This window comes from Actinia tenebrosa, unplaced genomic scaffold (assembly GCF_029948245.1).
Source record: "Actinia tenebrosa isolate PJP-AT-01 unplaced genomic scaffold, QUT_ActTen_1.0 PGA_scaffold0__85_contigs__length_37466705, whole genome shotgun sequence".
NCBI classification, from domain to species: Eukaryota; Metazoa; Cnidaria; class Anthozoa; order Actiniaria; family Actiniidae; genus Actinia; species Actinia tenebrosa.
Window position 1 is genome coordinate 25,165,066 of NW_028292569.1, and position 24,361 is coordinate 25,189,426.

The following is a 24,361-nucleotide window of genomic DNA, read 5'->3' on the forward strand; positions in this document are numbered from 1 at the left end:
CCCATACATTTTCTTATAACATGACACCACAGAAACCAAGCTTGGGCTACCTGTGGTTGTCCATGTACATGTATGACAGCGGTATGACTTGCGCGGGCTCAATATTGATGACGTAAATCAAGGAAAGATTGCGATGGACATTGCGATGATGAAGTTGTTTCATACTGTTCGTTTTGAAACGTGAAAAAAATACTAAATTTCTGATGTGACTGAAACGAAATCGTACGATGGGCTGGCTACGCGATTATTTTAAATCATTCTTTGATATTCCTCAAAAGCCGTTGAATCCAAACGAACTCCCAAGGTACGAAAAATTTCATCTGAATGTTTTACAAGATTATGTGGAGTATATATCATCACAGTAGCTAGAAAATAAGCCAAATTATTCGTCATAATGTTATCCAATAAATTTATCCAGTGGATAAAATTATTGGATAACAGCATCGACTTATCCACTGGATAAGGATTTATCCGCCGGATAGCGCCATCCAGGCTTCGTACAACCATTAGCTTTACCTCTTTTTTGCCACTTGAATATCGTCTTGTTGTCCTTTGGGACCTGTATAAGACGTAAATTGTGACCAATGAGCGTGCCTGATTTATTATATTCGCTTGTGTAAAAATGCTAATCTGTTAATGTATTTCTGCACAGAGAAATCCAGGAAGATTTCTACCGACAGTTTGGCCATAATTTTGAATCAAGACAATGGCCAGAGCCTCATATCTATGAACAATTTGATGACTTTGATGAGCAAAGACATAATGATATCGTAGTGATAGAAGGAGGAGATATGTTTAGGGAAATGGAGAGCATGTTTGAGAACTTCTTTAAAGGATTCCCACTCAATTTTAATCCTCAAGACAGATGTAAGTATTGTTAGTACAGTTTGCATTATTTGTAGGTTTTTACTTTTCCAGCATTACTCCTAGTGAGGGGCCCACTCCTATCAATTAAATTGAGCACAATAGAGGTTAGGCACCATCACATGACAGAAGTTAGATGTTAAATGTTAGATGGCAGAAACAATACAATAGTCCCCTTCGCAGTTCCCTGCGCCATCTTGAAAGGTGGCCGTGCCTTTGCATCAAAGCGAGACAAACGGTGACCTTGCAATGATAGAGATGTGTGAATAATTGTCCAAGATGTTAAAAAAAGGTCTCTATCATTACAAGCTCACAATTCATCTTGCTTTGATGCAAAGGCACAGGTACCTTTCAAGATGGCGCTCGGAACTGTGAAGGGGACTATTGTTTAACACGAGAAAGAATTCAATTCCCAAGAGGAAAGTGATTTTATTGTAATTCCTCCCAGGCAGCCCAAGCAGTATTATGGGTGCCAGCACTTTATAAACCAATAAGAAAGCAAGCTTTCATCCTTTATGATGTACATGTATTGCTTACAAATATTTTTATTGACATTGTTCTTATATAGCAATCTTTGACCCAAGACTTGGGATCGAATCACCTTCAGATGATCCAAGTCAACAGGATCAGGAAGAACCAGGATCATTGAAAGACAAGATGCTTAAACATCCAGATACAGAAAACTACCAGGTTGGACTAATAATTTGAGGAAATGTTATGCTTTAAGCTGATTGGTTGGTGACTATCAAATTATATTTTAATGCATGATCACCCAGATCAGCTGATTGTTTAATTAATATTATATATCAATTTATTCTATTTTTACTTTGAAATAAGGAATTCAGTTATAATGACGAAGGACATGATGCTCCTGGTATTGGGCCTCACTCATGGGTATGTTGCATCACTACCTCTTTATATTCATAACAGATAGTCCTGTGCCTTAGTATTTTATCTCATGACACAATTTTTGTGTAAAAAACCTAAAAAATCCTGCTAAATTTATAAATACAGCAATCATAAACCGAGGAGAGCTGGACGGGTTTTTACGGCACGCTTAAGTCAAACTGCCAGGCCCTCATCAAGTGACTTTTTTTACAGGTCATATGATACAGTAAATGGAATTATGTCTGATTTCAAGAATTGATAAACTTGTACTATCAAATTCAAAATTGTTTCCAAATATTGCAGTTTGGAGAACTTTGGACGTCACCTTTTAGACACATGACTCATCCAGATGAAAAATTAGACAAAGGCAAGTGTAGTAATTGTTTTTATTTCTGTATAACTTGCTTATTTAAAAATAATAATTGATAAAATTGAAACACAAAAAACAATATTTTCCAACAAAATTTAGGGTATTTCTTTTGTATTTTCAAGTTTGGTAAGTCTCCCTGCCATTACCTTCATAACTGAAAGGAATCCATTTTACTATTAAAGTTAATCACTTTTCTTGGGCTCCCTGTGACATATGATGAAATAGGAAAATTGAGGAATGAGAATGGATAATTATTCCCAGTTTCCCACTTTGTAATTTTTCCAAAGGAAGCCCAACATTTGGATATTTTCTATTTGTGAATATTGTTCGATTGTTCAAACAATAATGTGCCATTTTTATTATAGATCTGGACAGTGAATTAGAAAGTGGAATTCAAAGCTTAGATGAAATTTTGTCTCAAAAAGGAAATGATCCTTCAGAATCACTGAAATCTATGAGGCCTTGGTCATCATCATCGTCTTCATCCTTTTTGCAAGTCACTACAATAGACTCTCAAGGGGTAAGAGGTTTGGCTCATATACATGATTAGAGGTCTTCATTTCCTTATATTAGGGCAGGTTGGTTGGTGCTTTCATGCCGAGTGTCATGAAAGAATAGAGGGTGAGAAATGTGAATGTTATCAAATCCTGAAACAACCTCTGGGCTAATCATAGTCAGGGCATGACTAATTCACAGGATTGGGAATTAGCTGGTTCGGTTTTTAAGGAGGGATAAAAACTAGAAAACCTGGTGAAAATCCCTTGATTCAAGGGAGGAATCCAACAATCTTTAGTCAAACACAATGCCAAATTTAGGAATCCAATCTGAGTCCCCAAAGGGGATCAGCAGGTGCATTACTGCTACAATGATGAGCCATACAAGCTAGGAATGTCATTTTGTGAAACATGTTAGTGATGACATCCCTCGAGCATTCTGTTTGTAAAAAAAGTAACATTTACAGTGATGTACATGTATTGGTCTACTTATTTACAAAAAAATTGTATCAACAGCGTACTGAAAGTAGGACAACAAGACGAGACTCAAGTGGCAGAGAAGAGGTGAATTTGATGATAAGGGACAGTTAATTAATTATTAGAGGCAAGAGGGCTGGTTCACATGGGGGGGGGGGGGGGGGGGGAGTTTGGTGGGGTCATTTTTCATTCAAACTTTAACAAACAAAATTTTGTACCAAAAATAGTATTGAAAACAACAAGAATTTTTCTGCAGTAGGGAAAGGGAGGGCCTCTTAAAAATATGCAGATCAAAATTAAAATAATGCAGACCACTACCCCCCACCCCCCACCCCCCATAGTTAATTACTGGCCCCTAAGACATCTGTAGTTCTAGAAAAATATTGATTATCTTCACTTTTATTTGGGTGAAGTTTTATATGAGACGTCTCTATTCCCAGGTTCTTTTACAAAAAAAATAATGAAACTTCATAACTTCTAGGCCTTTCTTCTTGCCTTTATTTTATTGCTGGGATCCCTGTGTTAATCAAATTGTTGCGACCACAGGTAGCCCAACACAGGTTCCTTAGTGAAGTGGGATATATTTCTTCAGATTTTACTTTGACTGAAATGTTGTTCATAGGTGACAGTAACTAGAAAAATTGGTGACCAGGAACACACAGTAAAGCACTGGAAAAATGAAGATGGCTTAGAATCTTCAGAAGAAAAGACAGTCAACATTGATCAAGGTAGAAATGAACAAATAATTTGTCCTAAAAATCAACATTTGAGTAAAGTATCATAGGTCATAAACAAATGTATAAAATGTAGTGGTAGTGTTGTTTGTCTTAGAATACAGGACTGGAAAAAAATAAAATAAGAGGCAATGATATGAGTTTTCTTTCTTTGTTATACAGATGATGTCTCAGAATTTAATCAGAAATGGAGTCAGTCAAACGAGGGTGAGTTTTTATGAGTTTGTGAACCCATTTATCTTGGAAATGTATTAGAAATCCTGCTTTCCAATTGACTACACTACTATAGGTCAATGGTGCTTGCTTTTCGTTTTCTTTTGGTGAAAATTTGGAGACATTACTTATGTTGTATCGACTAGTTGGTTCGTACTAAAACGATAATTTTGAGCTCCCACCCCCTTCCCCCCTTCCCCCCTTCCCCCCTTCCCCCCTTCCCCCCTTCCCCCCTTCCCCCCTACCCTTCTTACATCCCCCCCCCCCCTCCATCTCAACCCCATTTTAACATACACTACGCCTCAAATTTGACTGTGCTTTGCTATGGGCCATTGAATGTTTGTCCATTCTGGTCTATTTTCCAATTATAAAACTTACATACTTAAAATCTTTTTCTTTCCTTTTATCAAAACAGATCCTCTATCTATCAAAGACAATGACACAACCCAGCAAGACCCTCTTGGTCTTGACTCATTCTATAAAAACATCTTGGACCAGTTCTTCCCAAGGCGAAGGTAAAAACGAGAAAGAACCCAGTTAGTCTGCAGTTATGTAAATGGAATAACAAATCGTAGATACTGCTGCTGTCCCACTATTGCTTGATTCTTGGAAGGCAACGAATAACGCAGACACAACGTTGATGGCAACAGAATTGTATTTTATTTCATTAGATTCATCAAATACTGTACAAATACGGATCTAATAAAGCTTTAACAATGTTTTATTTAGTACCAAAATTACAATATATAAATATGATTTACATGATTTGCTGTAAGAAGAAACGTCTTTTAGGAACGGTCTGACTGTAGACCTAATAACTATGGCTAGGGCTAATTTAGACAGCCAGAGGTAAAAAAAAGTTTCAACAAAAAGCCGATAAAAGAAATATAATAATAATTTTTGATGAAAACTTATTTCCAGATATCCCACATATTTCCTGGTATTGTTAGGTTATTTGCTGCGGGTATAACTTCGTCTTTATTAAATAGAAAATAAAACATATTTACTGCAAACAATGATTTGTCATTTTTCTGAAAACAGAAAAAGTATTCAATGGTCGGTTGACATGGAGACTATGGCGTCATGTCTTTCGTGGTCGCCATATCGCTTGACATGAAGACTAAGACGTCATGTCTTTCATTGTCGTCATATTGGTTGACGAGTGGTGATAACTAGTAGAACTAGCGTTGACTGCCTCGGTGTTTCTGAATACAACAGTAGGAACTTGTAGATAAATTAGATCACCGTAAAAAGCTTTGTGAAAGTGACGTTTCGTCACTTACTCCGACGAAGGACGTCCCGTCAGTTTCACAAAGCTTTTTGCGGTGATCTAATTTATCTACAAGTTCATATTGGTTGACATGGATACTATGACGTCACGTATTCCATGGTCGCCATGTATGGGTTGACATGAAGACTATGACGTCATGTCTTCCATATCCGCCATATCGGTTGTCAAGGAGACTATGACGTCAAACAAGAAAGTTAAATCCCGTGCGTTATGACACCCAAACCGTGCTAAGATTTTTTGTCGTTCGTATATCTATTTTAATCTTCATGTAGAAAACTTGTATCTATCTCAACTAATCTGTAGTAATCTTTCTCTCTCTCTCTGTCTTTCTCTCCCTCCCTTCCATCCTCCCTTCCCCTCTCCCTCTCAGGATTCAACGGCTAAGATCTGGAATCATGCGGCTCATCTCCAGTAAACAAACTTTCTGCAACACAAAGTTACTAGGTGACGCTGGATTTTCGCGGAACATATCTGCATCGGTTGTGTTCGCCTTCATCGTCACCAAATTTACCTTACTGGGAGGTACATGGGGAAATTTCGTAACCGGAAGTGAACCAAGATCTATGCCCTTGTCCAAATAGACCCGGTCTTTGAGAAGATGCGGATTTGATTTGACGCCTTTTCGCAGTGATTTGTGAGAAACTCCTGCACAAAAACGAGTGCGCCTGCCATCTTGTTCCCCTTGCGTCGATAAACGATCACCACTTCTTAGTGTGTTGCAACTCAACGCATCAAGCTCGTGGGAACACTTCGCATCAAACCGCAAAGAATGCATATTCGCTTTCGTCGTTATGAAGTACATCCCAGAGTTCAGTCGGTTTTTACTAAGATATTTTACTTCTTTTAGCGGCAATTCGGCCTCGTCCGTTTGAACGGCTTTTGCTAGCATTGGCACAGTTTGTCGAGTCAATCTGGTGATAACCAGTGAAGAGGACTCATTTTCTTCTGCACCTACCACCTGAAAGTACATGGAAAATACCGAACTATTCAATTGAACGTGAAAACGAACGCTAGGGCGGCACATGGCACCGATAGAACACTCATCGAGCAATACACGCGCGCTTTTATATTACCAGTGCTGTAAAACTGACAAAACAAAATACGAAAAGATCCTTGTTTTTGCCTTTTTTGTACTTAAAACTCGAAGATTTTGGCGGCAATTATGCTTTTTAGGCTATATGATGAGAAGAATTTGACTAAACTGTGTGCGCCCTTTGACTAAACCCATACCAATTTCAAAAAATATGAATAAAAGTAAATAAAAAAATATACGTCGTACCTGGGGTATTATTATGTCCTCTTGGTCTTGTTCTTGGACACCCTTTTCTGAGCGATCTTTGGAGACAAATGGACGAGACATCGTCGGATTATGAATGAACAGTAGTAAAACCGAAAAGGTAGATTAACAGTCAAATCAACACTGCCGCCTTATGCGATCGTGCAGTCACCTAAATATATATATTTTTTGGGGGGGGGGCTGGTTAAGTACTAGTATGATGTGCGTCACTTGATATTTATTTCCCCTTTTTGTGCTTCCTATTCGTGCGACATTGAATTACCTCAATGGAGCAGCATATGCGTTATAAATTCATATATCTCTAGTTTTCTATAGGTAGCAACGATTTCTTAAGATCTGGTTCTCATCTAGCGACGCCAAGCATAAGCACAAGCGCAGTCCAATAAGAAAAATCTTTCATTTTAGAAATTGCGCTTTACTTCGTGTTTGTTCGCTTCTTTAGAGTTGCGTCGCAACTTTGAAGACTGAGTTGTAGTTAGAGCGGAGCAAGGAAGGAAGAATGAAAGAGGAAAGGGTAAGGAGAAAGAGACCTCAGTCACTGGGAATGAAAAAAAATCTGTCTTAGAATTTTTCGAACATTAGGAACTCCTTTCTGACCATCCCACCCTAACGACTTACATGTTGTAGATCGGGTAAGCCTGGCACTAGTGGCTCGCACTGCATGCTGGAACTTGTTTTGGAGAAGAAACCAAAATGGCGGACGAAGTGGAAAAAGTTTTGACCAACGACTGCTTGATAAATTTACTCTTTATAAAGGATTATACGACATAAAAATGCCTAAATCACCTAAGGGAAAAAAACGAAAAGTACGTCCTAAGAAAGAAAAGACAAAGAAGCACCCAAAGAGGTTAAAATTTGAAGATGATGATGGTGATAATGTCGAAGTAAAGAGCGCGCTTAGTTCGTCTGACTCTGAAGAAGACCACGACGAGAAAGAAGAAGATGAACAGACGAACTTGGAAAGAATGCTGGAGAAAAATGCCAAGAAAAATAATCTAACAGCTATTAATGTGAAGAGTATTTTACATGTAAGTACGTTAGGTTTTTTAGAGACAGGTTAAGAAAATATTGCGAGAAATACTCAGCGTTTATTAGTTTTTGCCATAATAATTGTTACATCTTTATTCATCATTTTATGTTTTTATGAAGCATGTTGTCACGGATAAAAGAGTACGGGATTTGGTGCAAAAAGTTATCGCTGAAGAGACAGCGAAAGAGAAGGAAAAACACATGGAGGACACAAGTCCATTGGATGACATCGATTTTGACTTTGTAAGTCTGTGTCAATTACTGTCTTTACATAGGATGGCTTTTATATTATGATTATGATTATGAGGTTTTCCAAAGTTTTCCATATCGGAAGTAATACCAAAACGTTTTTTTTTTTATCCAGAGAGTTGCCACTCGGCAATATTCACAGAATAATTGGCGAAAACTTATTGTAAAATACTAAAATCACAAAATAATTTCACAGGAGCCAAAAATGACAAGATCCAAGTTCAAGCAAAGGCATCAGGATGACCCTATTGCGAGACTGGTATGTTCTGATACCCTTAAAAACTGAGTTTTCTACACAGCCCTCATGTGACATGTGACATCGCATGATGAAACGTTTGCTGTAAATAAAACACTGACTCCCCCCCCCCCCCCCCCCCCCCGGGCCCCAAAAGTTTGCTTTTGGACCAACATTTAATTAATTCCTGCGGGATTCCTGTATTCCTGTGGATTAGGCCAGAATATGGTACATTGCACCTCCTATTAAAGCCCCTAATGCAAGGTACAGTCAACTGTTGTTACAGTTGACAACCTTGGGACCATCACTTGGTGTCCATAATAGTGAGCCCCATATAATTGAGGTCATTTCTTTGTTAGAGCATATTTTTACTGGATATTTTGCTCCTGTCTGCAATAGTGAGGTGTTCGTAATATCAGGGTGTCTGCAATAGTGAGGTGTCCATAATATCAGGGTGTTTGCAATAGTGAGGTGTCCATAATATCAGGGTGTCTGCAATAGTGAGGTGTCCATAATATCAGGGTGTCTGCAATAATGAGGTGTCTGTAATATCAGGGTGTCTGCAATAATGAGGTGTCTGTAATATCAGGGTGTCTGCAATAGTGAGGTGTCCATAATATCATGAAGTCTGCAAGATGAGAGTTGATCGTAATGATGTTTCTTGTATTTTTTGTTCAAAGACAAAATCACCAATCAAGAGTCGAAAGCCTGCATCTGTTGTAAGTCATAAAAGTCATGATGAGTATCATCATCATCATCACCATCAACAATGATATCATTATGATCATCAGCATCATTATCCTCATCATCATAAATCATAAATTATAATTATCATAACCATAACCATTATGGGTTTGCACAGGTGTTATAGCCTAGAGAGCATTCGCCTCTCAATGGTATTACTATTGTACGATGATATACAATGGTTAATATTCTGGACTTGAAATAATAGCAGGACATCAGACAATTTCCTCCAAGAATTCAAACTTGTCTGGTCAAATCTTTGCCTTGCTGCATTTTCACTAGTAACGTTGAGCTAGAAATGAGGTATAAAAGAATATTAAAACTAATTTAACCCGCCTTCGTGACCGCTGACATAAACCCTGATATTACTCTTGCCAACAAAAGTTCAAAGACATCCAAGTTCTTGACTATATCATCATGAAATTCATCATTTTTATTATTTATATGATTGATACATGTGATACATCGATACATAATATTTCATGGGATATTTTCTTGTTTGTATTTATCTTTCATTTAATATTTATTTGATATTGTTTATATTTCCATTATATTTATATACTTCTTCTTTATATACCTCACATGACCAAAATTTGCAAACTACTATATTTAGCTAACTGACCAGTTTAGCCAGTCTTGGTTATCTCTGTTAGCTTGGTACTAGATGAAGTTCTTATTTTTATGTATGTATTAATTTGTTTAACTGAGTACCTAATATAATTATTGTCATTGTCATTGTCACATGTAGTTTACAGATCTGGATTTTCCAGAGTCGTCATCTGACGAGGAATATGATCCAGAAGCTGATGAAGAGGTATGAGAGAAAAATTTATAGACCCCTTGCATGAGACGTCAAAGCAGCTCGATCTGGGGGCCAAAAAATAAGAATTTCAATCTCCTGAGAATTGAAACATATTGTTTTGGTCCCCCAGATTGAGCTGCTTTCCAAAGTGCTGCAACCTGGATCTATAGGTCATTTTGTCCTGTAAAATGTTGAACACTTTTCTGTAATAATGATGATTATTTATTTATTTTTGGTTTGTTTTTAGGATGAAGACACTGAAAGCTGTCTCTCCCATCAGAGGTAAATCAAGATTATTAGATTCTATATATGTAATATATTTTCCAGGTCTCTTTTTACTGATGATTTATTTACTTCCTTCAAAAACATGTGAGTTGAGAGTAGTATAGAACAGGGCTTAAAATTATGGCCGGATTTGGAAAATGTCTGCCCAGAATAGTCCCCTTCACAATTCCCTGTGCCATCTTGAAAGGTAGCCGTGCCTTTGCATCGAAGCTAGACGAACGGTGAGCTTGCAATGATAGAGACATGTGAGTAATATTGTTCAAGGTGTTAAAAAAGGTCTCTATCATTACAAGCTCACCGTTCGTCTTGCTTGGATGCAAAGGCACGGCTACCTTTCAAGATGGCGCAGGGAACTGTGAAGGGGACTATTGGAACATGTCTGGTCAAATCTTTGCCTTGCTGGTCATTTTGACCAGTAATGTTGAGCCAGAAACAAGGTTTAACAGAGTTAAAACTAATTTGATCAGTCATCATGACCACATCTCATTGATAGTTATTTTAAGCCCTGTAGAATATTCTAATGTAGTTAAGAATATGTATGGAGGATATACTGTCCCACAGGCTTCTAGCTTTAAAGCCTACCATGTATTAAATAGTAATGATGAAAAGGTAAATTATACACCAAGACGTCTTGGTGATCGCATTTGCAATCATCTTTATGATATTCGCAATAACGATCCCACCAAACCAGTTTCCCGCCATTTTAATCTAGCTAACCATTCTCTTTCTGACTTCATTGTTTTCGGTCTTTCTTTGCTTAACGGCAACAATGATTGTCGCAAGACCAAAGAAATGCGGCTTATTCACCTATTGGGCACTCTTAGTCCCAACGGGATTAATGAACGCTTTATTTTCAACTAACCTTTTCTTTTGTCTTTTGATTGTTTGTTTTTGTTTCCTTGCCTACCTTGCTCTCATTGGTTTCTTTTGTCTTATTCTATCATATATACACTCCTTTCCACCACTTCTTTCTCTTTTACTCCGACGAAGGACTAGCGTCCAAAATGTCAGTAAGTTTTTTCATCTTTTCACGGTGTATAATTTACCTTTTCATCATTACTGTTTCATTAGAAACACCGACGCAGCTCACACTAGTTTTTAGCTAGTTATATCCATGTATTAAATATATAAATAAATAAATTAATTTATTTATTATTCATTTACCAGTGACCTTGCCTCCCCTTTCAAACCTGCATCACCAGACAGTCAAAAGTCAGACACAACTCAGGAATCAGATTCCAGCATAGCATCAACATTAGGTAACAAAAAACTACATGCATAACACAGTAGGGTACCATTCAATAACAACCTCTCTTGCTGTGACGCATTAGGTAGCGGACCTTTCACAAGACATAGATCACAAGAGACCATTTTTAAGAAGCCAGATGCCATTTCTACTGTTTTAACTCCAGAGAAGGTGATTATTATAGAAATTGACTATCAAATAACCTTTGACAGATTTTTTTCAACATTACTGCAATTTTTAATACTGTCCAAACTCTGTAAGTGATAGTTGCCCAGCCCATGTAATTTGGTTTTTCTCTGCCGTCAGTCAAAATATAAAAGGTACCAACTGAATACTTTTGCTTGCTAAAAGCAAAAGCCAAAATTCAGCATAGCACAGCTCAGAGCTGTACTGAATTTGTTTAATAGTGAAAACTACTTTTGAACGCATTACTTTCGTAAATGGAGAAGGTATGTTGTCAGTAGAAAAGAAAAAGAAAGATAGAAATATGGGAAAGAAACAGTGGAAGGGAATGGAAGTGGAGTGAAGTTGATTCATTTTATTTACTTTTGTAATGACAGTCTAGAATGTTCATGTTTCATGGCTTGTTGTATCATGAGACAAGTTGCATGTATAACAAATGCTATTTAAAGATGGTTCAAGATTTAGTATGATGTTCTCTTTACAGGAGGATCTCATTGCCAAAAGAACAAGATCTCATCTTCCATTAAAAGAAAATCTCAAGTTTGATGCAGGTATTTACTAGCCTAATAATTAATTCATTAGCAGTTTTTGTAAGACTTAAAAGCTCAGTGCCATCTGCATGTCTTGCCACTGTTTTCTAGAATTTTGATTGGCTCGTTTTTTCTAATTCAATGTGATTGGTCTGGCAGTGCAATAATGTTGGTAGCGACTTGGCAAGACTTATAAAACTTGTATTTCTTTTCCATCCAGCTGATTTCATGCTGCCAGATTACATGCCAGACCTCTACGACACAGTCAAGCTTGATGATCTTGATAAAGAAGACATTGACTTCCAGCTATTTCTCCAGCGATTGATAAATGGAGAAGGTAGAGTATGTTGTCAATAAATGAGAAAAAGAAAGATAGTAGTCTGTGGGGAAAACAGTAAAAAGAATTGGGTTAGAGTGGAGCAGAGTAGAGGAAAAAAGACATTGACTTCCAGTTATTTCTCCAGCGACTAATAAATGAAGAAGGTATGTTGTCAGTAGATAAGAAAGAGAAAGACAGAAATAAAGGAAAGAAAGAGTGAAAGGAAAGGGGAGTGGAGTGGAGTAAAAACATAGAAATATGTTAAAGAAAGAGTGAAAGGGAACGGGAGTGGAGTGGAGTTAAGTTGATTCATTTAATGTATTTTATCACAGATGAAGATAATGCTACTGAAGACGAGGATAAAGAATATGATTACATGGCTGAGAATCATAAGGAAGAAAAAGAAGAATACAGAAACGACAGAGCTGTTAGGATACCGAGTAAGGAGATTATATCACGTTTTCCATGCTCATCAATGAATCATTGTATAACTTTAATATTAATTACAGTAATTTTTTATACCTACAGAGCAAGAAGTATCTGATCTTTTTGAAGAACTCTTAAATGAGGTAATTTTCTCAAAATTAATGAGAGAGTAAACTATTGCTACACCACCCTCAATTCCTACTCTTGCTTTGATATTCCAAATTCTAATTGAAATGACTTTTTTTCTTGTTAGTGTGATGAAAACGGAAGCTTAGCAGATCAAAGTCCACTGTGGAGTACACGGTGAGTTTATACATACAATAGGCCCTTTGCAGTAAACGGTCACGTGTGTGTACTGGTGAGCAAAATTTTTTATTCTATTTTAAATTGGCGATTCTTTTTAGCTACTTGTAAAGAACTGAATGAAGCAATGTGTATCCAGTGTGTTACGAAATGCAGTTGTATTACGATCTCTCGAAACAGGTTGTAGTAAGTTTGTTTGCTCACCAGTATATTTCACCCATGGGAATCAAAATGTTCATTAATTTGCTCACAGTGAATTAATCAGCACGTGATTACTGAGCTGCAAAGGGCCTATTGACTTAACTTTATGAGTTTATTGGGCACACATACCAGTATTTATAAGTTTAGCTTAAAATTAAAGGAGAAATCGAACAGATGGAGATTCCAAACATGAATTAATTAAGTGTGCAGTGGTGATTAAAATAATTTAAGCTTTAGAAATTTAAATTTTTGAGTAGCCCACAATTACAGCTATTGAAGCACTAATTTTCATTCCTTTCCTTGACAGTGGTTTGTTACCGATTATGGATGGTGAAGAAACTAGTGATCAGGATGTTGTGCTGTTTAGTGAGCAGCAAAGAGCCCAGTTATCAACACAAATGAACCAGGTACATGTAGTGTGTAATACACAATCTCTACCTACTTACATCATGACAACATCATGAAAAATCATTTATCCCCCCCCCCCCCCCCCCCCAACCAAAAAAAGATGTTTATTGTAAAGTCATAGAGGCTTTGCAATAATATAATCTGGTCTAATCTGATTTACATCAGAAAAAATTCAGTTTTCCCCTGTGTCATGGCTGCCATCACATGATAACCCTCTATTTAGTCACCTCACTACGCATGCTCTAATTGGTTGAGAACTGTGCTTTATTACTGAACAGAGCATGGTTGAAGCTGTTTTATTTTTTATTATGAGTAAGTAATCTTCATTTTTTTTCCTTTTTATTTCAGCACGTTCAGCTCCTAAGTCAGGTTTTTCTTTTATCACGTGAGGACCCAACCCTCCAAGATGAAGCTGAAATATGTCGTCAGTATGTGAATGAACTACAAGGATTCAGTGAAAGGGCTTCCTCGGCACACTATATGATGGCCTTGGAGAGTGGCTACCCTTGTACATCCATGTTTGAGGTGCCAGGGCTTTCAGAGGCAATCAGGTGAGTGGTTTTGCGATGCATTTATAATTTAAAAAACTGGGGTTATTTCACACGGAAAAGTCGTAAAATACCCTTGGCTGAGTCAACCCATAAAGGAACTCATTAAAACCCAAAATGCATGAGTAAAATTATATGGCTTTCTTGCACAACTTTTCGTATGATTTTTTTATTTGTCGAATTTTTATTTTTGAATGTCGGGGAAAATACAGGAATGCATCTACATTTTTTAAGTGTTACGTAAGCAATCAGAAGGCACCTGTCTACCCTCAGTTTACACCTCTCTTCTCTGCTCTGCTCTGCTCTGCTCTGCTCTGCTCTGCTCTGCTCTGCTCTGCTCTGCTTACTTACAATATGAGGTCTAGGGACTGAACCCATGAACCCAGGGCAATACATAAGTACTCGGAAGGCACGTGTCTACCCTCAGTCTACACCTCTCTGCTCTGCTCTGCTCTGCTCTGCTCTGCTCTGCTCTGCTTACTTACGATATGGGGTCTAGGGACTGAACCCATGAACGTACCCAGGACAATAGCGGAGCATTAGCATTAGAGTCGAATTGTTTGTTTTATTCCAGAATCGCGAACGAACCCTTTAATGCAGTAAAACGTCCGCGCAGTCCACGAAAACAAGCTATGGCTACCAACACAACTGGGAAGAACAAGCTTCGAGGGCCAATCTTATTGCCAGTAATATCATCCACTAACCAGACAATCATGGCTTCATCCATTCTATTCCATCGAGAAGAACTTCTACCACGTCATGGCTTCACTTCTAAAGACCCCAACATAACCAAGGACGCTGCAAGCCTGAGAGTCAAGTTCACTGAAACAGAAGATAATTTACTGGCCTTAGGTATAAAGCAATTCCAAAGGAACTGGAAGATGATACAGACTCATTTACTTCCTGTCAAGACGCCCAAACAGCTTCAAATTCGTTGTAAGAATCTTCTGTCCAACAGAGCGCAGATGAATGTTGTCAAGAATCTCCGACAAACGAACTCTGTGTGGAAGTTGCCAACTAAAATTAGACCGATCTCATCTCCAGGTAGGGTTTGTTGCTACACAGATTTTACTCCCTAAAAGGAAATATGACGTGGCATCCAGAAAACCGCGCGGGCGAGAAAATGTTGCGATTGGCGCGACATCATCTTCAAGGGTGGTGTCCTTAACGTGTCCTGGTAAGAATTTTAGCCTTGAAGACGAAGGCGCGTGCTATGCCATATAGCAGATTTCATATCATTTCAAAATGCTGACAGACTGTACGAATGTGACCGTGACGGTACAGTGTCCGATCATTCTGATTTAATAAACAGTAACCTTGCGCGCTGTGATTTGTCCAACACAAGTCGTTAGTTGCGTGACAACCTCGACGTGACGGTAGTTTGTCTAATGCCGTGACCAGTCATTCTGATTGGTTTGATTGGTTCGTGACCGTGGTTGTCGTTACTGTAAGAAACATTTCCTCTATCCTCTAATCCTGCATTCCAAAGTGCTGCAAGGGGACTATATTCTCTAGAGCTTCCTTTTTACTCTCTTCCACAGATGTCGGCAAAAGATATGCCTCCTCAGACACTCCAGATTGGTTGGTCTTGTATCGACAAAAACTAAAGAATTCTCGCAAACATTTGACTCCAAAACAAGTTCAGCCTGTACACCAACGTCAAACAGACACCTTGATTCCATCCGTTCCCAACAGCAATAACATTGCAGAATCAAAAGATGTTCCACGTGTGTCTAACAGTGGAATAGACGTGGCAAAAGCGACTAGTACTGGGGGTGTATCAGCGCTGATGTCAGTATTTCCTAATCAAAATGTGGATGAAGGCGCTCACTCTAAACAAATCCCAAATGATAACGATACAATGAAAACAAACTCAAACCAACGAGAACAACCAGTGAAAAACTTTGCTGTCAAAGCCAAGACTTCAAACGAGTCTTACAAAAATGCAAACGGTAAAGAAAGTGAGGGAGTCACGCAAGAAAATAACTCTTCTTCATGTAGTGCTTTAAATTTAGATACTATCACGATATCACAGGAGACTACGAAGGATAAAACGGACGAAAAACGTATCGGAAATGAAACTTCAACTTCGAAAAATGAAATAAAGATGGTCGAAGAACAACGTGAAATAAGGTAAGCTGGGTGAACATGGATGATAATATAGCACTAACTTTTCAAAATGGAGGCGTAACCAGGATTTTTCATATCAAGATATGATATTTCATATGCGTAGAAATTCATAAGTTTCAGAGACTGGTAACGACTTGGTGGTGCAAAGGATTGTGGGAATGATTTTTGTGACGAGACAAATTCCTCCCACAATCCGTTGCAACATGACTAGTTTTATTACCTTGGAATTTAAAATGTAGAAATATAAGATTTCGTAGGAAGAGCTAACGTAACACTTACTTTATGTTTTATACTTATAAGAAAACAATGAATATCACTTGATACATAATAGAATACAATTAGATTTTATGAATACAGTCGACTTGCGGACATCCCAATATTACGGACACCTTGCTATTACGGACAGGAGAAAAATCCCCGACAAAATACCGACAAAGAAATGACCTTGAATAATTCCCACTATTGCGGACGCTCGTTATTAAGGACACCAAGTGACGGTTCCGAGGGTGTCCGCTGTAACGAGAGTTGACTTCATGGTACACAAACTGAATGCTAAGAAGGTTCTACCAGCTGTTGTAAAATGTAACTATCTACAATTTTCTTTCAAGAAATCCAGACATTCCTCAAGCAGACAAACAAACAAAAATCAAGCCCCAAAGTTCTGAAGAACTCAGCTCTCAAACAAGCCCAGGAAAATCTACCACAGGGAACCCACAGCCTCCAGATGACGAGCAGATGGAAGATATTTGTGATGACGGATCTGTGAACTTTGAGCCTGTGGGGAGCGTAGAAAATGAAGAGAACATGCAGTGCACTTCTAGTTCAACGGATAATCAGGACAAAACATTAGTTATTGGTGATATTGGTTCTCACCAAGGATCGTCTGTAAGTTGAGAAGTTTTAGTTTGAGCATAAGTCGTATTTTGTTATACTTGTCAAAGAACTGTCCCCGGTTGTACGAAGAATGGATAGTGCTATCCGACTGATAAATCTTATCCAGTGGTTAAATTTATTGGATAACAGCATTGACTTGTCCATTGTACGAGTATTTATCCACTGGATAGGTTTCAATCCTTCGTACGACCGGGCCCTGAAGGATAGTTGTTCATGGGGTGCCTGTATTCCCCTCCCCACCATCCACCCTCCCCCCCCCCACCCCCTTACTTCTCTTTCGTACTCAATATTTTCACTAATCATTTCTATTTTCTTGCATCAAAGGAGATAACCAGTGATAAAGCAGCCAAATCACCTCCCGTTACCACGGCAACGAAGACTAAAGGAGCACGCGATAAATCGACAATCACAACTACGTCAAACTCTGTACCAAGTGCTACTAAAAAAATATGCGCTGATCCCATACCCTTAGATCCTGACCCGAAGGTAAAATGAAAATAATGGGTTCCCTGTGGTTTTCATAAGAAGCATACATTTACGGGCTCCTCGTGGATCCGATGATATAAATGGGTGGCTATCTCTACTTACTGTGATTCAATTGTATGGCGATTATTCAGCGTGCGCAATGGGAAACAGAGGACTTTGGACGAAGAATGAGTTCCCTGTGGTTTTGATAAGAAACATCATGGGCTCCCTGTGGAAATCCTGATATAATTCATTGACTGTCTCTACTCATTTTTATTTAATAGACCCCTTGCAGCACGTAGGAATGAAGCTCAATTTAGAGGACATAACGATAGGTTTCCAATTCTCAGATTGAAATTCTTTTGTTTTGTCCTCCAAATGGAGCTGCTTTGACGTCGCATGCAAGGGGTCTCTTATCTGGTAATCATTGAGCGGGCGCAATAAGAAACAGAAATATAACCGAAATTGGATTGCTACAATATGTTATCTTTATCTTAGGAGCAGGTGAGATCCCAGGCCCTAGCGGATAGCTACATGGCCAAAGTAAAGGTAAGTCTATGATGCACGTCGCTACGGCGCGGTAAATCAGTGCAACTTATCATGCGCTTGTCGTCGTTGTGTTGGAGGTTGAAGAGAAATTTTGCTTGTAGTACATCTCTGCACAGCATTTGCATTGTTGCGAAGAGTAAAGATGACTTTTACTATGCGGATCAAAGGAAATGAGTCGTGCGTGGAGTAGGCTGCAACTTTCAAAGCAAAAAGATAGTAAGAGTATGTCGCGCAAGTGCGTCTAGTAGGGAATTGTAAGTCCAAGTTGTCATAAAACTCTAGTGGCATCGTCCGCTAATCAAGTTTTCATAGCAACAATTAATATCAAATGTTTTATTCTTACGAAGAAAACTCTCAAAAATGATCCAGAACAGTATGAAGAGTTTCTGGGTACATTGGTGACGTCATCAACGAATCAGTGGACCTCAGTACAGGTAGGGAAAGAACAACACATCGAACAAACCCTGGTCGTGTGCATGGTATCTGAAGGAAAGGTTGAACTAAATGTGCTGATGTTTTAAATAATTATGTTTGTGTCTATAGTTGTACCATCGCATAGAAGTGGTTCTGTCAGAATACCCAGAGTTGGTTGAAGATTTTATTGCGTTTCTTGAACCAGAAGAAGCGTTAGAAGCAGGAGTGGTTAGTATAACAGCCAATAATCGTGCGAGTATGCTAGTGCATCCAGGGGGGGTTTATCTACCGCTAAACTTTGGACATCCAAAACTGGGTCTCGTGTTCCCTTGGATTGCGCAATTGCACCTTTAGTGCAACGGGGTACCAGTGAAGGTTTTTTCTTCCGCTCTAAAAATTTTTTTAAATATTTTAACTTATTTTTTCTTTTGACCTTTTTTAAAGCTTATGGAAAATTTGGAATTCGTTCGAGCTCGCACGTTTTTACGAAGACTAGAGGTAAGTTGTAGTTTCTCTTTTTTTAAACTGTTGAACGACTAGCTGACTAACTGAATTGACCGTGTGACTGACTGACTAACTGACTGACTGACCAACTGACTGACTGCATGACTGACTAGACTTACTGACTGACTGACTGACTGACTGACCAACCGACCGACCAACTGACTGACTGACCAACTGACTGACTGACTGACTTCCTTCATGAAAGGCCAAAACCAATCAAGGAAATAGGTGCGCTCGAATGCAATGAACTTGAAAGCGAACGTCTCACCTTGTTCTTTCTTTCCCTAGGTCCATTTTCACAAAACTCCGTCACATTTCAAAAAAATCATCAAGGCATTCAGCTCGTGGAATGCTGGAGACAAAACACCTACTGAGGTAACCCGCAACATTAGCTGTGCACCAACACACGCGATATCGGAAATTATAACTTGTTTCTTTTTTCCCCTTCAGCTGCACGAGAAAATCATTCCTCTATTACGGGGACAGCAACACTTGATAGATGAATTCCAGTCTTTTTTCGACAATTTAAAACCCCCAGTCTGGTAAGAATTCTTCTCATTTCTTTTCCTATTTATTCCTTTTTGTCTTTTCAACATGGCGGCCAAAACCCACGTGATCTGTCGTAAGTAAAAAAAAATTATGATTTTTTTCTTCTGAAATGACGGACGGATTTTGCTTTCCTCTTATTAGCTCTGAAGAAGACTTCGAGGAAGTTGAAATTGGAAGTGGTAGCGACCCCGAGGTAACGTGAATCCTGCACTTCGAAACATTACGATTTTAAAATAAATAGTGCGTGATATATCGAAGGGATATGGGGAATCTTTACATTACATCAAGGGTGATGTAATGGAAGCGCACCTCTTTCTCACCTCTGGGGTCTCGGATTCGATTCCTGGCATCACGTGGATGTTTGTTGGTCTCTTCCTTGATTCAAGGGTTTCCGCTTTTCTTCCCTCTGCAAAAAAACTTAAAACGCTGAAGACTTAGATCAGCCCAGAGGTTGTTTCAGGGTTCGATCTGTGAGTTAGCCGTGCCCTGACTTAGATCAGCCCAGAAGTTGTTTCAGGGTTCGATAAAATTAGAAAACATGACTTAAAATCTGTTATAATATTTTCCTATTTTCTTTCAAGGTTGATGACTTTGAAGAAGTAGTCATACCCAAAGGCAAAACACAGGCCAAATTACGACAAACAAGCGCCACAACACGGACATCATACCCTGGTAACAGACAGAAAATAACACCAAAACCCACCACTATAGCGACAAGTAAAACAAAACAAGATCAAACAAAGCCAGCTCGTCGGAGAAACAAACCAGTCGATAGATCATCCAAAACAAGTCCATTGTCCAGAGATGATGTTTCTGTGCTCAGTGAAGGAGAGGAAGAAACGAGTGTCAAAAGAGTTCAAGGTGTGTAAAAGAAGATGCTTTAGTTTTGTTTTTGCTTTTGATTGAGAAGTATGCATCAGTACGACCAAAAAGGCAAGAAAAGATTAATTTTGAATCTGTATTATTCATTGAAGGTGGAGGTCCTGTCGACAAGAATTTCAAGAATCTATCACCGCAACAGAAATCCATTGAAAGGCCGATGGAGTGTGACGAATCATCTTACGAACAAAACCCGAGTTCCGTCCGAACCGATGGAAGCGCTTCAGATGGTCCCTTGTCCGTAGCATCATCATTAATCAATGAGACTAGCAATGACAGCTTAAAATATGAGGAGCGAGACGAGTATTCCCGCTCCAACAAACTATTGATACACCAAAGAACGACCTCGACTGATGACGTCATTGATGACATCAGTAATGACGTCAATGAGTCTGAAAACGACTACAGTGTGAGGCAAGAAATACCCAAGACGAGTAAAAACTTTTCGAGTGACGCATTCGATGACGTCAGCACTGACGTCATGGAAAATGAAAACGATGATAACGAAGATAGCGATAATTATGACGAAATGACATACGAAGGAGCGGAGGATGAAAAAGGGAATGGAACGGATTTGATGGAAGACAGAGTTATCTCAGCCAGAAATCACTTGCTTGGACAAGATGGTCGGCTTATCGTTCTTTGGACACGGTGAGTTCACGTAAGCCTAAGCAGCGACATTGGTAGCCGTAGTAACCACAGATAACTATAGCTACGTGTGTGACTTTCGGAAAGCAACCACCTCGGTAGCCTAGGTACCCACAGGTAACTATAGCTAGATGTTTGACTTATTAAAAGCAACCATAGCTTAGGTAACCACAGGTAACTATGGCTACGTGTTTGAATTCCTCCGAGCAGCCACCTCGGTAGCCTAGGTAACCACAGGTAACTATAGCTAGATTTTTGACTTCCTGAAAGCAGCCACCTAGGTAGCCTAGGCAACCACAGGTAACTATAGCTAGATTTTTGACTTCCTGAAAGCAGCCACCTAGGTAGCCTAGGCAACCACAGGTAACTATAGCTAGATGTTTGACTCCCCGAAAGCAACCACCTTGGTAACCAAGGCAACCACAGGTAACTATAGCTAGATGTTTGACTTCCTGAAAGCAGCCACCTAGGTAGCCTAGGCAACCATAAGTAACCATAGGCCTATAGTTACCTATGAATGTGAGACTCACCAGCAATCTCCTTTTGGTTTCTTTTCAGGGAGGATGATCGCACTATTTTATCAGTTTGTCACGATCAAGGAGCCACATTACAGACTTTCGAGGAGTTGTCCAGAAGGCTAACGGGAAAGTCTGCTCTGGAGGTTTGTAGTGTTATTTACACGACACGCTCACGGTACATGATGGAAAATCAGCAGAACCAATCATAGGGTCGTTGCATGTTGGAACAAAATGATAGCACACGGCACTGACACTGTACAGACGTGCATCTATAGTTACACGTCGTTATAATCATCATCAAGAGTGTAGCTTGATGATGTTGTTGATGATGATAGTGATGAAGATGATGATGATGATGATAGTGATGATGATGATTGTGATTATGATAAACATCACCATCATCATCGCTATCATCATCATCGTCATCATCATCGCTATCATCATCAACATCATCACCATCGTGATCAACATCATCATCATCATCTTCACTATCACCATCATCATTTAACATTATCATCATTAACATCATTGCTTTTACCGTCATGCATTTTTGCTTTATTAATAATTTAGTAATCTCTTAATTTCAGATCAAGACTCGGTTCGAAGAATTAATGAAACTTTTCCAAGCTGACTCTAAAGAACCCAGTTCTAGTGAAGAAGAGGATGAGGAAGAGGACAGCGAAGGAAGTGAGCCCGAAACAGACTCATGAATAAAATAATCAAGATTAAATAGTACTTCATGTAATAATGCTTTTATGGATGGGTCCTATGGTTTATTATAATTATCTGTTGTGAGTAGTATCACATGAAGTACGAGCCCTGGTTTAAAATATCTATACCCCTTAAAAATTCTAAATACCCCTTGCATGTGACGTCAAAGCAGCTCGACATGGCGGACAAAACGAATTCCAATCTCTTGAGAATTGGAACCTATTGTTTTGTCGTCCCCAAGATGAGGCTGCATTCCAGCATGTTGGGATGCAGCTCAATTTGGAGGACATAACAATAGGCTTCCCATTCTCATGACATAGAAATTCTTTTATTTTGCCCTCCAAATTGAGCTGCTTTAACGTCACATGCAAGGGGCCTATTTGGAAGATATAACAATAGGTTTCCTATTCTCATGAGATAGAAATTCTTTTATTTTGTCCTCCAAATTGAGCTGCTTTAACGTCACATGCAAGGGGTCTATAGCCCCGTTTACACTAGCGATTTTTGCTGCGATTTTTTTTTTTTTTTTTTTTTTTTGCGATATTGTCTATAATGAATAATGGTAAAGAATTTACTTGTAAAGTTTTTTTTCAGGATACCAAGATTTTCCTAGACGAATGTCTCTTTTGAAGGATGAGACAAAAGATTTCATATTTCAAAAAAATTTCCACAAAAATCGCAGCAAAAATCGCCAGTGTAAACGGGGCTTATAGATGCTTAGTCTACGAGGTTGACACCAAGACTTCGGTATGGGGGTGGGGGTGGGGAGGGTGGTGTTCTTATCTTGGCAGGCTGTTCAATTTAAAGTTTTCTGGAAATTAGTACGTTGCATAGAAAAACAATTTCTTAGACTACCAAATGTACCCTAACACTGACCTGAAACATTTTGTTCGAGTGAAATACCTGTGGTATCTTGGCTCTTAAATGGCTATTAAACGCATACACTGATATCCAAATGTATGCAAACTAAACAATCATAACGCGTACATTTAATTTAAAAGCCATCAAAATCTCTTTGGTAAAAAATATTTTAAATGTTGAATTTGAATATAATCTAGTAATATTTAGAAATAGTTCAAGACACTGGGGGAATGTATTTAAAAAATACTAAAACATTGATTGTAAATAATTCAAAAAAAAAAACTATAAAGAAACGATTTTAGTTACTGAAGTACTCGTTTAGTTTAGAAAAAGATAAAGAGAGGTAACGACCGGCTCAAAATAAAAAGTATGTTCCAATATTCTGGACAAATGTTTATTCAACTGAATAAATTCGATAACAAAACAATGCACAACGTTGGTCAATAATGTTTGATTAAAAATAATTTGAAAACAGAAAAAAAAATTAATGATTCTTAAAAAATCAAGGTCCATTTCGTGTTGTTATGGTGACGGAGGTCTTTGAAAAATGAAAATGAAATTTAACATGAAAATATAGAAAAGAAAGCGTTTTTAGCCATATAAAGTGTGGGTAATTAATGATATTTCCAATATCATAAATATTTGAAATATAACGCGCGTGGATTGGCTGGCCACCGTGTTTATATCAGAGGACAGAGACACGTTCCTTTTGTCAGGTATCCTTTATCAAATAAAAGAGTCCTGAAGAGTCCTGAGTCCTTAGCTTAAAGATTCGGACAAACATTGCATTATGTTTAACCGCTACGAGGATTATACGAACCGATTTTATCATTTTTACTTAAAGTTACAATAATAACCCATGTAAACTAAGATCAACTGCGATGGGCTGTGAAAATTATTTGCTGAAAGTAAACTTGTAAGTTTGTTTGTCCGAATTTCGCCTTTGTCTTCGTTTTTATGACGTCACGGCTGCGTGCGCTATTGTTATCGCTAATCGGCACCGCAAGTACCGTCATGAAGTTCACATCCAGTGAAAGGACATTGGAAGCTCCTAATCAACTCGTAAACCATATTCGTCTATTAACTCACTGTTCTTTGTATCT

General features: G+C 38.5%; 2 protein-coding genes across 2 annotated transcripts; both read left to right on the plus strand.

Annotated features, from left to right (window-relative positions):
- Window positions 1-106: 106 nt before the first annotated feature.
- On the plus strand, window positions 107-5,056 carry LOC116306126 (uncharacterized). The gene is made up of 10 exons (XM_031716171.2): window positions 107-304; window positions 653-867; window positions 1,433-1,554; window positions 1,702-1,758; window positions 2,056-2,119; window positions 2,488-2,642; window positions 3,133-3,180; window positions 3,716-3,821; window positions 3,990-4,034; window positions 4,456-5,056. The coding sequence occupies exons 1-10, from the start codon at window positions 228-230 to the stop codon at window positions 4,557-4,559; spliced, it is 993 nt and encodes a 330-aa protein (XP_031572031.1). The 5' UTR covers window positions 107-227; the 3' UTR covers window positions 4,560-5,056.
- Window positions 5,057-7,317: 2,261 nt separating this feature from the next.
- Window positions 7,318-23,685, plus strand: LOC116306110 (uncharacterized). The gene is made up of 30 exons (XM_031716154.2): window positions 7,318-7,656; window positions 7,778-7,900; window positions 8,103-8,165; window positions 8,822-8,860; window positions 9,634-9,699; window positions 9,935-9,969; window positions 11,140-11,231; window positions 11,304-11,389; window positions 11,886-11,952; window positions 12,152-12,268; window positions 12,583-12,690; window positions 12,779-12,819; window positions 12,930-12,979; window positions 13,488-13,587; window positions 13,937-14,139; window positions 14,711-15,180; window positions 15,678-16,269; window positions 16,875-17,151; window positions 17,485-17,646; window positions 18,124-18,174; window positions 18,522-18,608; window positions 18,718-18,816; window positions 19,033-19,086; window positions 19,381-19,467; window positions 19,543-19,634; window positions 19,783-19,834; window positions 20,223-20,502; window positions 20,616-21,171; window positions 21,727-21,829; window positions 22,274-23,685. The coding sequence occupies exons 1-30, from the start codon at window positions 7,402-7,404 to the stop codon at window positions 22,394-22,396; spliced, it is 4,530 nt and encodes a 1,509-aa protein (XP_031572014.1). The 5' UTR covers window positions 7,318-7,401; the 3' UTR covers window positions 22,397-23,685.
- The last annotated feature ends 676 nt before the right edge of the window (window positions 23,686-24,361 follow it).

Coding starts and splice junctions, on each gene's coding strand:
- LOC116306110 (XM_031716154.2), top strand. CDS start 7,402: ATGCCTAAATCACCTAAGGGAAAAAAACGAAAAGTACGTCCTAAGAAA. Junction 9,700..9,934: donor ATCCAGAAGCTGATGAAGAG/GTATGAGAGAAA, acceptor GTTTGTTTTTAG/GATGAAGACACTGAAAGCTG. Junction 14,140..14,710: donor GGGCTTTCAGAGGCAATCAG/GTGAGTGGTTTT, acceptor GTTTTATTCCAG/AATCGCGAACGAACCCTTTA.
- LOC116306126 (XM_031716171.2), top strand. CDS start 228: ATGGGCTGGCTACGCGATTATTTTAAATCATTCTTTGATATTCCTCAA. Junction 868..1,432: donor TTTTAATCCTCAAGACAGAT/GTAAGTATTGTT, acceptor GTTCTTATATAG/CAATCTTTGACCCAAGACTT. Junction 4,035..4,455: donor ATGGAGTCAGTCAAACGAGG/GTGAGTTTTTAT, acceptor TTATCAAAACAG/ATCCTCTATCTATCAAAGAC.